The sequence below is a fragment of the Protopterus annectens genome, chromosome 8.part0 (assembly GCF_019279795.1).
Source record: "Protopterus annectens isolate FY-2018-M chromosome 8.part0, PAN1.0, whole genome shotgun sequence".
NCBI classification, from domain to species: domain Eukaryota; kingdom Metazoa; phylum Chordata; order Ceratodontiformes; family Protopteridae; genus Protopterus; species Protopterus annectens.
This window is the reverse complement of record NC_056741.1, coordinates 1,345,193,734-1,345,206,210: the sequence shown is the minus strand read 5'-3', so window position 1 is coordinate 1,345,206,210 and position 12,477 is coordinate 1,345,193,734. Positions and strand designations below refer to the sequence as shown.

At 46.3% G+C, this 12,477-nt stretch overlaps 1 protein-coding gene across 5 annotated transcripts in view; it reads right to left on the bottom strand.

Moving 5' to 3' along the window:
- KMT2A (lysine methyltransferase 2A) overlaps positions 1-12,477 on the bottom strand; it is a 3,231,120-nt gene that overhangs the window by 2,847,584 nt on the left and 371,059 nt on the right. For all 5 annotated transcript variants that reach the window (XM_044080894.1, XM_044080898.1, XM_044080897.1 and 2 more), the window contains exon 3: positions 9,587-12,255. In XM_044080894.1, coding sequence (XP_043936829.1) covers positions 9,587-12,255 — 2,669 coding nt within the window. The remainder of the gene's footprint in view (positions 1-9,586; positions 12,256-12,477) is intronic.

Here is a 12,477-nt window from a genome sequence, read left to right as displayed (position 1 = left end):
AGAAAGAGTCCCCAACGGGGTACTTAGCTTTAGAAGTCTTCGAAGTAGTATTCGGTAGAAGTAATCTCTGGATCCGACCGACCGGCACTTGCGAACAGCTTCTGCTTCGGGCGCCACGCGGCAAGAAAGACTGAGGAAAATGGCATCGGCTGATGCTTTTATACCCGAAGACCAACAGAGATGACGTCGGGTGGAGTGCGACATCAGCCGAAGCCGGACCCGGACTTTGGAATCCGGCCGACTGCAGGGCTGCCTGACGACAGGACAACCCACTTGTTATGACTGCAGATGCATCCATGAAGGACATCCATGGATTCTGGAACTATCTCCAGACCTCCTGATTCATCGATCAGGGCAGTTCCATCCTACTATCCAAACCCTGAAATTGGCAGTGTGGCTGCTCCAGTTCCACTAACAGCCAGGTGGGTTTCCCTTTCCCCTACAGTCAAACACATTCTGATTTCTTCACACAAACCTTCCACCAGGGAATTATAATCCAGCAAATGGAAAAGGTTCTCCATTTGGGCAGCAAACCAAGGCATAGATCCCTACTCAGCCCCTATAGAGTCTATCCTGTCCTTCCTGGCATCCATTTTTCATGAAGGAGCTGTAGCTGCTACTGTTAGAGTTCAGTTAGCTGCCATCTCTAATTATCACTTTGGCTACATGGGAAATCTAATCATGTCCCACACCTTTTTGAAAGGAGGAGTCCTTCTCAGACCTCCAATCAAGCAACCACCGGAGCCCTGGGACCTAAACCTAGTTCTTACATCTCTAATTTCGCCACCCTTTGAAAACCCTCTTCTTCATCGGATCTGAAATTCTTGTCTTGGAAGACACTGTTCTTAGTGGCTATAACATCTGCTAGGAGAGTTTCAGAATTGCAAGCCCTCACCATTCAACCACCTTACATTGTTTTCCACAAGGCTAGAGTCTCACTTAGAACTAATCCTTCCTTTCTTGCTAAAGTATGCTCAGAGCATAATCTCAACACAACTGTCGAACTACCAGTTTTCTTCCCAAATCATACTAATAAATCAGAATACAGACTACACCAATTAGACGTCCACAGAATTCTCAGGTTTTACCTGCACAGGACTAAAGAATCTTGAAAATCAGGCCAATTATTTGTTTCCTTTTCAGACAACAATAAAGGCTTGCCTGTTTCTAAGGTCACCTTGTCTAAATGGCTTTCAGACTGCATTTCATTTGCATACAAAGCTGCTGGCAAACAATTGCCAGCCAAAGTAAAAGGCCCTTCAACAACAGCAGTATCAACTTTATATCTAAACTCCCAATTGATACCATTTGTGCAGCAGCTACTTGGGCAAGACCTCATATCTTTGTCACTCATTACAAATTGGATTTGGCCTCCCAGAACAGGTCATCCTTTGGGTCCACTGCGCTGAAGAGTCTCTTCGCTTGAGCTACCTGGAATAAAGGTGCTAGGGACACTGTCCCATCCGCAAGAATTATGGCAAGATAGGACTACATAATAAAGAAGTTATGCACTTACCATAACGTTCCATGTTTGTATTCCATCTTGCCTACATTCTTGCGTCCTACCCTCCTTCCCCCTTCCTGTTTCTTGCAGGAACTGGTGGACTACACATTATGCAGTCTGACCTGGTTGTAGCTGTCTGTCCACCTGGCATGGATAGTAATACAGAGTGTTCTGTTTGTTATGTGCATAGTTATTGATAGTTTACTGACTATTATGTACCTATTTACTTTCTTGCAAACAACATCTGGGGAATTGCCGTGAGGCACCATGGGATAGGGGTTAGCCTCGAGCCAGTAAAAGCTCTCGAGCTTTAGTATCGGCCGAATTGGAGCAGAGAATCGTATCCACACCCATCCAGCAAGAATGTAGGCACGATGGACTACAAACATGGAATGTTATGGTAAGTACATAAACATCTTTTTATGCTCTACCAGGGCACAGCCAGAAACTGACTGCTGTGTGCAGTTCTGTACGGCATTATTCTCATCCACATTTACTTTCTTCATACATAGATGCTTTGCTAATGATACATTGTATACTGCCCAATTAATGTATATACCTGATGGAGGTTTTCTTCCCGAGCTTCAGCAAAAAATTACAGTATCTGACTAACTAACCAAAAATTAAAATAAGACACAGTCATGGCAAGGGGCACCACGCCACCAGAAGGATGTGTGGGACAGACAAGAAATGTTATAACACACTAGGAGAACTGGGAGGTCTTCTCACTGAAGACAACAAAATGACGGAGGTACACGCTATATGGATACATAGAATTATGTCAAGGTGATGTGAAATATGAGAAAGGGGGGCAGAGGAAATGCATGCAGCAGACTTATGGGACAAACTACTCCCTTGATCTACTAACATTCTTCACCGAGAGGATTGTGGACCCATGGAATGGAATACAAGAAATGCTGGTGGACAGGGAACACAAAAAAGCATTTAAGAGTCTATGGGACAGATGCAAAGAGGGCTGGCACAGAGAAGGCACAAGTGGAAAAGCAATTCAGAATTCTGAATGTATTTAAATGGTTAAATTAGGAAGTATTACTGTCACCTTCTGTCAACAAGCAAATGCCACTTAATGCAGGCACAATTCAGTGCCTGCATTATGAAATTCTTCAGTACCTTTAAAATTTCCATTTTCATCCTGACACAGATCATGAAGGTTCTGCCCTCTTTTTTCCAATTCACTTCACATGTCTCTGAAAGGAATTTGTTATCACCTTGCAACACAAATACCACAATATTTCTGCAGCCTTCATTAAATCACTGTCCATAACTTTACATCCGAAGTGATAAGTCTTGCTGAGGTCACTGAAGTGCTATAAGTTATGCAGCAGAAGTGAAACTTTTCCAAAGAGTTGTCCATTAAATATTTACTCAAAGGTACTGCAACACTACATGAGCTGGTAAGTTCTCATGTCTGGTCAGTGAAATACTGCTGTTAGCCATACAATTACAGAAAATTAACACTACAGAATGGTAAAAGTTGCCTGAAAATACCTTAGAAATCTCTGAAGTGTCAAATGTCAGTTACAGGCAATCAAGTCATAGCTGTGATCCTTATTGGAGTTTGAATACTTAATCCATGCAAATCGCACAATGAAAGGCTTTTAGTGGCTCACAGAACAAATCTGAGTACTACAGCTGAAAAAAATAGCAACAATGTTTCCAGGCAAAAATCGAAGACGCCAGTGATTCACAGTACTGTCACTGTAACTAAACATAGAAACAAACAGCTTGATGTACTGCATTACATCATGGGAAGACAAAAAAGGGAGAGATACTAAAAACCACCACCAATCAGCATGCTGGTCCCAACCAGGACATTCTGGGGTACAAAAACCCTGCAAATTACTAGAAACTAAGATGCTGCCACATCAGTAATAACGGGAAGGTCAAGACATCATACAAAAAAAGAAGTTATGTACTTACCATAATGTTCCATCTGAGTAGTCATACTTCATTTTTCTGCAATCTGTGGGTATTCGGATCCGCGCCGGCAACTTATTTTCTAGAATCTGCTCCGAGCTCCTCCCCCTACCCATAATACACCACCATCTCCTATCTTCCCTCAGATCGAGTTTGCTGCAACTATACACTTTAGCAACTCAACTAAATAAACCAAACATGTTTATCCACATGAAAAGGTCAGGGGGACGGAGGGTGGGAAGGTTGCAGAAAAATGAAGTATAACTACTCAGATGGAACGTTATGGTAAGTATGTAACTTCTTTATCTGAAGTAGTTAACTTCATTTGATCTGCAACCTGTGGGACAGAGTCCCCAGCTACTCAACAAATCCTGGGAGGCCCTCATGGAAGGATATTCCTGAGCAACGCAAAGCCAAAGGATGCTCTCCCTGTGGAATATGATCTAATTTGTAATGGGAGATAAAAGTATGTGAATTTGCCCAAGTTGCTGCTGCACAAATGTCATCCAAAGGAACCTTAGACCAAAAGGTAGCGGAAGTCGCCATGGACCTGGTACAGTGCGCTTTAATCAGACCAGGAGGAGATAAACCCTTGGCTTTGTAAATATGTAAAATGCAAAGACTGACCCATCTGGCTAAAGAAACCTTGGAAATGGCCTTTCCCAAACGAGGTTTAGAAAATGAGACAAATAACTGATCAGACTTACGGAAGAGTTGTGTTCTATGAAGGTAGAAACAAAGTTGTCTATGAACAGCTAACAAATGAAGTTTATATTCACCTTTGTTCTGAAAATTTGGAAAGAAAACAGGTAGATTAATTGTTTGGTTTATGTTTGATTGAGATGCCACTTTGGGTAGAAAAGAAGGATTTGTATGGAGAGAGGCCCTGTCCTTATGGAAGACCAATTAAGGAGGCACGGCAGACAAAGCCTGAAGCTCAGAGACACTCCTAGCCATTAGGAAGGCTGTCTTCCAAGATAAAAACTTTAAATCCACTGATGCTGCAGGTTCAAAAGGAGGAGTTACTAATGACTGGAGAAGCAAAGTGAGGTCCCAAGGAGGAACTGAATCTTTGATGGGAGGACGCAAAAGAAAAGTGCCTTTTAGAAAGGCTTTACACAGCCTAGAAGAGGCCAGGAAAATCTTATTTTCACCGACATGAACATTAGAAATGGCTGCCAGCTGTACTTTCACTATGGAGGAACTAGCTCCTTGCTGAAATATACTAGTCAAGAAATCCAACACCGCTGGAACAGGGGCTGTCAAAGGATCCAGGTTTCTCTGAGAGGCCCACACAGAGAAACGTCTCCATTTACTGCAATAAACTTTCCTAGTGGAATCTTTAAGAGAAGCCACTAGTATAGATTTAACGGGATGAAAGACCGGGAGTCCTGGCAATCAAAGGAACTGGAGCAGTCAAGCTGTCCGCTTGAGACTGTCCAGATTGGGAGGGTAGGCACCCGAAGGATGAGAGATTAGATCCAAGCAGGGATCCAGAATCCACGAAGGAGCTAGAAGATAAGACCAAAGGAAGGGGAACCAAACTTGACTAGACCAGAATGGGGCAATGAGGATCACTTTGCACCCCAGGCGCAAGCTTTCTGAAGAAACTTCGGAATGAGTGGTAACGGTGGGTAAGCATACAGTAACCCCGGGGGGGGGGGTTCAAACATGGACTAGAGCGTCTCTGGGGGCATCCCCTGGTGAGGGAATCACAACAAAAAACTTGCTGCAATTCGCATTGGAAGGAGATGTGAAGAGATCACAGCAAGGCTGTCCCCATGCAAGGAATATCTCCTCCGTTACTGACTGTTTCAGAGACCGCTCGTACGGCATCAGAATAGCCCGACTCAATCTGTCCGCTAAAATGTTGGAGCATCCCGGGATGTGCTTTGCAATCAGAAACAGACCAGTGGAAATTGCCCACTCCCACACTCTCATGGCCTCGCGACACAGAGGGTAAGATCTGGTCCCCCCCCCCCTTCTTGTTGATAAATCAGACAACCGACATGTCTGACTGAATTGCAATCATACCAGAGGAAGGACAGTGTGGAAAGCTTTCAACGTTGAAAGCACTGCCCTCATCTCCAGAACATTTATGTGCAACTTGGTCTCGAAAATGCCCCCCCCCCCCCCCCCACCCGAGTTGAGAGGCATCCATGGTCACTGTGACTTGGGCTGGAGATGACACGAAAAGGCATCCCGCTGCAACCTCCGGTGAATGAAGCCACCAAAGGAGAGACGTCCTGCAGGTGTGACTGATCCTTATTGGAAAATTCATGGGCAGCCAGGACCATTGGACAGCTAGGGTCCATTGAAGGACCCGCATGTGAAGGCGTGCACAGGGGAGAATAGAGATCGCGGCAGCCATAGAGCCCAGGGCCTCTGAGAACATCGCTCGCCTTTGGAAATTTGAGGTCCACGATTAGAGCAATGTGGTACCCGAGGTTTAAGATCCTGTCTGGCGTTAAGAAGACATTTAGTTGCAAAGTGTCTAGCCGTGCCCCGATAAAATCTAAAACTTGTACTGGCTGCAAAAGAGATTTGTGAACAGTGACTGTAATCCCCAGCCGATCTGCCAAGAGAAGAAAATAGTCTCGGGCCAAACAAAGAAGACACTTGGACGCAGCAAAGAGCCAGTCGTCCAGGTAAGGAAATACCTGAATTCCCTGAAGCCTCAGGTGAGCTGCTACTACTAACATTACCTTGTAAACAGCCTGGGGGCTGTGGTGAGACCAAAGGGTAGAGCTCTGAACTGGAAGTGACCGACTCCCAGCCGGAAGCGAAGAAATCCCCTGGAGCTTCTATGGATCTTGATATGGTAGTAAGTATCCTGGACATCTAACGAACACATCCAGTAGCATTCTCGGAGATAAGACAGAATGGACTGTAGGGTGACCATCCGGAACTTTTGTTTGGCAACAGACAGGTTCAAGGTTGACAGGTCTAAAATGGGCCTGAGGTCCCCTGTCTTTTTTGGCACTGAAAAGAACCTGGAGTAAACGCCTAATCCGGACTGGTCGAGGAGGACCGGTTCAATGGCTCGTTTGTGAAGCAGCTTTGAAACCTCTAGAGCTGTGGCCTCCCTGCGAGCGGGTGGGACATCCGGGAGGCATTTTGTAGCACTTGGCGGGGCAACAAATGGGATAGTGCAGCCTCTGGATATTATTTGTAGCACCCAACCATCTGCAGTTATGGACTCCCATGCCGCTGGGTGCAAGGACAATCTCCCCCCGACTGCATCCAGAGTAGGACAGTCGGGCAACCCCTCAGAGCTGCTGCATGGGCCTGTCAGAAAAAGGATCCCTACACCCGAAATTCCTGGGACCCCCTCTACCTCTGAGTCGGCGTGGATCCTGTCCCCCTCTGCCTTTGGAGGATGAGTTCTCCTGAAACTCCCGGGAAAACTGATATTTCCGGAACCACATCTTCTTTTGCCCTCTTTGGTTCCTAGAAAAAGACTGCTGAGAGTTAGAGAAGCACATCCCGACAGCAAACAAAGTCTTCCCGTCTTTTTTGCTCAGGACAAGAGTGTCACGTACTGTCTTCCCAAAAAGGGAGGAACCATCATAGGGAGCATTAGTAAATGAAGCCTTGACAGGGTCCGCAAGCTGACACTACCTGAGCCAGGCATGTCGCCTCATGGCTATGCCTGTCCCAGCCACCGTAGCTGCACCTTCCGTGGCGTGAGAAAGGAGGCGCATGGACGTGTCTGATACAGACTTCAGAGTCGACATTTTCGCAGAGAACAGTTGTTTGTCCTGCTGCGACAAAGTCTCTGGGGGGAGACTCAGCGAATTCCGAGACAAGGTCTCACTGCAGCCGTATAACATGTGCCAAATAGTTCAGCGCACGGCTGGAAAAGGTCGCTGATGAATAAACTAATTTCCCAAACCTATCCACTGACCTGGACTCCTTGTCCGGAGGGTGGACTGAGGAACTCTCTTGCGCCAGTTCCTTCTTGATGGCTGCTGCGACCACCACAGCATCAACAGGGGCTTTTTTAGACCATGGTTGTCTGTTTGTGGGAGGAGAAAGAATCTTGTCAGGGCGTTTGGGGATCAGCTCTACGGTGTCAGGCTCCTTCCTTGCCTGTGTGGTGATAAGGTCCACCAAGGGGTCCGCTGTCGGTGACACCCAGGAAGTAGATGGGCCCGAGCCAAAGCTTCCAGGAACACGGAATAATCCGTAGAAAGTTTTGGGGCTGACCAACCTCCCCTCTGGTGAAGGATCTCCATATCCTCGGGAGGTGACCTGGGGGAACCTTCTTCATCTAAATCCGTGTCTGTAGTGAGGGACTCAGGGGAGTCCAAGTGTCTCCTTTTGCACTTACGCTGGCTCTCTGAAGAGAACTCGTAAGCCGCGGGGGATTCCTAATGAGGAATAACCTGGGGCTCCTCTGGCACGGGTTGTCCCTGAGACAGGCTGAAGGGAGTCGTTGCCAAATCCAGTCAAGTCTGGGTGGAATCCGAGATGATGTGCTGAGGTCTCAATCCCTAGAAGAGAACCCTCTCCACCACTTCAAACACCGAAGGAGAGCACACCTCCTTGGCACCCAGCAAGAAAGAAGCTCTCCCCGGGTCCAAAGCAGGGATTGGAGCCGAAACGAGGGTAGCCTGAGCTCCAAGGGAACGGTTCAGATCCGAAAAGGTCGGAGCCGAAGATGGATCCATTCCCTCGGGCCCGACTCCCTGTCCACGGCTCCGAGAGTCACTCAGATCCGAACTAGCCGGATCAGAGGAACTCAAGGTAACAGCCGGAGTCGAGGTTGGAGGAACCGTCGGCGCCAAGTTACCAGCTCCAAAGAGTCTCGGATACAAAAACCCCGAAGCAGCCGCACAGATCGGGGAAGGAGAAATAGGACGGAAGACGGGCATAGAAGTCACCCCCCCCCCCAGAGGGAGAGGGGCCTGGCAAGACTCCCATCTGTATTTGGGTCTGAATGAATCTCCACATCATCCTGTCCAAGTTCGATAGGCTCCTAGTCAATCGCAAAGAGGCGACCGACTCGAATCTGGCTGGTCTGCGAAGCAAAGGTGAGGAAGGCCTCAGATCTGAAGACTCCATCGGCTCCGGCGAGAAACGGGGTGAGCGGAGCCTAGCAGAAGCTGGTCTCAGAGTCTTTGATAGTGGACTAGGGAAGGGTTCCCTATCCGAAGACCTCTTGCGAGGCCTATCCCTCTTCCTCTCTGTCTTCCTTGCATCTTTCTCTGTCCTTTTCTTTCTCTTTTTCCTCCGCCACACCAGCATGAGTGGGAGTTTGAGTCCCTGTCTGAGTGGGTGGTTTGGAGGGAGTACCAGAAACCAAGGCCGTGGCAGAATCCAGCATGGAGGTAGGGAGAAGACCCTTGGCAACCAATTTGGCCTTCCTATCCCTGAGGGTCCTCTGGTTAAAGCCTGCACAAATTGTACACTAGATCGATAAATGAGCCACTCCCAAACAGATTACGCACAGTGTGACCATCAGCCGGTGAGAGCTTAAGACTGACTTAGGCTGATCAGCCATAGCCCAAAACTAACTACCACTCCCTAAAGAGAAAGCACAACGCAACAGCACACACTGAAGGGAAGTGGGCCTAGAAACTACTCTTTAAACTAGCACCGACGAACAGCATATGCTAAAAGAGGGGAGGAAGGGAAAACTAACTACCACTTTCATACAGTAAAGGTAGAAATAAAAACACACTTACAATCCCTGAAGCTCAGAGCAAGGGAGACCACGATGCTCACTATGCTATGGCAAACGAGATCTGAGGGAAGATAGGAGATGGTGGTGTATTATGGGTAGGGGGAGGAGCTCGGAGCAGATGCTAGAAAATAAGTTGCCGGCTCGGATCCGAATACCCACAGGTTGCAGATAAAACGAAGTTAACTACTTCAGATCATATTCTTTCGGTTTTGGGTGAAGTTATAATTTGAACAACCCTGTTGCTTACACTAAGTTAGAAAAGAAAAAAAAAAAAGTCAACTAAGATACAGAAAACATCTAAGTAACAGACAATCTCAGTATCAACTATCTGCAAAATAAGGCATCTGCTTAATTACAGGGCTCCACCTAAGGACCATGGCCTAACAGCAATTACGGACAACATTAGAAATGGTGTTAGCGGGACAGTTCTTGGCACACCACTTCATAATTCCTACCTGTGCTTTAGGCTGCTCTGCTAATTTCAGTGACTTGCTCTTTTCAATCTTGTACAGCTGTGCTTTGGCCTTTCTCAGCAGGCTAACCACCCTTTTGTCTGCCATCTGCATTTTGTCTGCCTGAGCCAGCACGGAGCTTATAGTGGATGTGGAATGTTTCACTGCAATTGTTGATGTAGCAGAGGCCACAGGCAGATGTACTGTTTTTTCTTTCTCCTGCAAAGGAACTTCTGGACTTGCTTCTAAGCCTACAGTTCTCTCCATATTTCCTCTACCTTTTTTGGGCATTCTGGCAGTCTTGGCTATGGATGTATCACCTAATGTTAAAGTAGCCCCATCTTTAACAGCATCTGTGATGGTGGACTTTTTTCTTCCTAAAGTTTTCTTTGCTGAAGAAGGTGAAACTCCATCTTCAAGGTCTTTTTCTTTGGACATTCTGGACAAAGGAAACAAGGGAGATGAGCTCTGTATTTCAGACCCTCTGTTCACCTTTTCTCTGTCTTTCCTAGACTCCCTTTTGTTTTCTTTTTCTCTGTCCTTTTCTCTGACCTTGTCCTTTTCTACAGGTCTATCACCTTCATTCTCTTTAGCCAGTCTGTCTGCCATTCTTACTTTATTTCTCCGTCTGTCCATCTGGGTACTAGGTGTAAACAACTGGAAAAGTGGTGATTTGGTTCCAGCAGAAAATGTTTCTCCATGAGTGCTGCTCTGTCGTTTCGGTCTCGGTACATTATCTGCAGCAACTTCAGACTGTGTCAAAGATGAGGAGAAGCTAAAAGCTGGAGTTAAGGCACTATTGGTGTTAGAGCTAACAGAAATATTAGTCAGTGATGAAGATACAGAAGACTGTGGGGTGGTAAGGGATGATGTTTCAGAAGAACTCAATCGTCCACTTCTTGTCCTCATAGAGTGGGAAGGAGACCTTGGCTCTGGCCTTATAGGACTAAACACCCTTCTCTTCCTCTTCCTGGAAGACTGAGCTGCCAATGATGAATGTCTTGAGTGTCTGCCCAAGGCAGAAGTCATGGTAACAGATTCATAAATCCTAGAGTGGGCCTCGCTTGGAGTAAAGCGTGGGGCCCGTAAAAGGGGGCTTCTTTTGTGCACATCATACCTTGGAGAAGAATGAAGATGAGGAAATAGGTGTGCAGGGACACCGGCTGCTGAGAAACCTGGGGGAGGTGCTAGGCCAACATCTTCTCGAGTAAGCGGTGGGGGTCTGAAGTTATCAAATATTGGTTTTCGGATAAGGCCTTCTTTGGCATATTTGGCAGAGGAGAAATATTGTACATCTGACCTAGCCTGCTTTAAGGAAGTCCACCTAAAAGTTGGCTCTCGCAAAATTGATTTCCGTTTGTCTTGCAAAGCTGCTGCTGCAGCAGCTGCCGACAAGAATGCTGGTCCCATTGGCATTGGAGGCAACAACCAGGGAGTGGGGTCAGAAAGAGGGGCAATCTGGAGTGGAGGTGCTGGACTCAGCAAGGGAGGTGGAGAAGAGGAGGATGACTGCTGCAGGGGAGGTTGTGAAGATAATTTTCTTGGTCTCCCTACTCCACGACCTCTTTCTGAAAGCATAAACCTTCTACTCCTCCTCTCACTACCATTTGGATCTGGAGAATGCGCAATAGGTAAAGAGGAATGCATTTCTTGTGTACAGCTTGGATCTTCTGAAAGAGCCTGCATTTCTTCAGAGGCCTGAGAATCTGAAGAAGTGTCAACACTTGGGCTACTGGACCTGGAGGAATCAGAGGACATTTGAGAAGAATGCTGAGATACGGCACTTGATTTTTCACTGGACCCACAAGATGTGGTGCTAAACCTACTGTTGGGAGTTGATTCAAGGCGAGCAAGTTTTATGGGGGGAACATAACTATCATCTTCAATAAATCTTTTAGGAGTTTTAATAATCCGTGAAGAGATTGCACTGACAACTGGCATAATAAACTGTCGAATATTCTTAAGCTGTGTTCTCCCCTTCCTGCCCTGTAGTTTAGCTGCTTCCTTTTCCATTTTCTTCTGAGCTCCCTTTCTAGCCCGCTGTAGAAGCTGTTTTGCAATGGTTGCATCAGTTCTTTTAGAAGGAGGAACAATTCTAACAGGCTTGATTCTACGGGGGCTTTGACGTACAGTAGTTTTTCCTTCTTTTCTGACAGGCAATGGCACATCTTTTTCTTTTCGAGCTCTTTGTGTCTTTTCTAGCTGAGGGGAAGGCAATACAGCTGGTGCTGCCTTTAAACGCTCTGAAGATGGTGGTCTACCTCTCTTACGTACAACTGGAGAGCCCTTACTGATCTGTAGTTTAGCTGCCTTAAACCTGGGCTTCAATGGAGATAACTTTACAGTTCTTAGCTTTTTTATTTTTGTAGCACGCTGTAATGTCGCAGATGGCGTCCTTTTTACCTTCTTCAGGTTTTCTTTTTCGGTTTTCTCCTTTTGTATTTCTGTGCTGTCTTTTTCTTGTGATACTTGAAGCTTAAGGCTGTTCAATGATGGGGGTCGACCCCTTCTCTTTTCTCCACTCTTAACTTCTGGCTTCTTTTCTTTTTCTGCTGGTACCGTCTCAGGTTTGTTAGCAGCGGGCAATACAACAGGAGAATCTGACTGGTTTTCAGAAACTGTAGCTGAGATGGTTCTTGGTCTGCCACGAGGCTTTCTCTGCTGTACTTTATCTATTAAAAAGATAAAGAAAAAAATCAATGCTGTTGCATAACTAATTTTACTGTAATGTGAGATTTAATGTTTACAGCCAACATCCAGGTTAATACAAGAAGGGATGAGGAAAGTACAGTTGTGTAATCAATTCACTACATAATTGCAAATGTTAAAGGTATAGTCATTGTTGTAGTCATATCTGGGATTTTTGCCACAGGTGAAGTCCTACACCTGTGGAA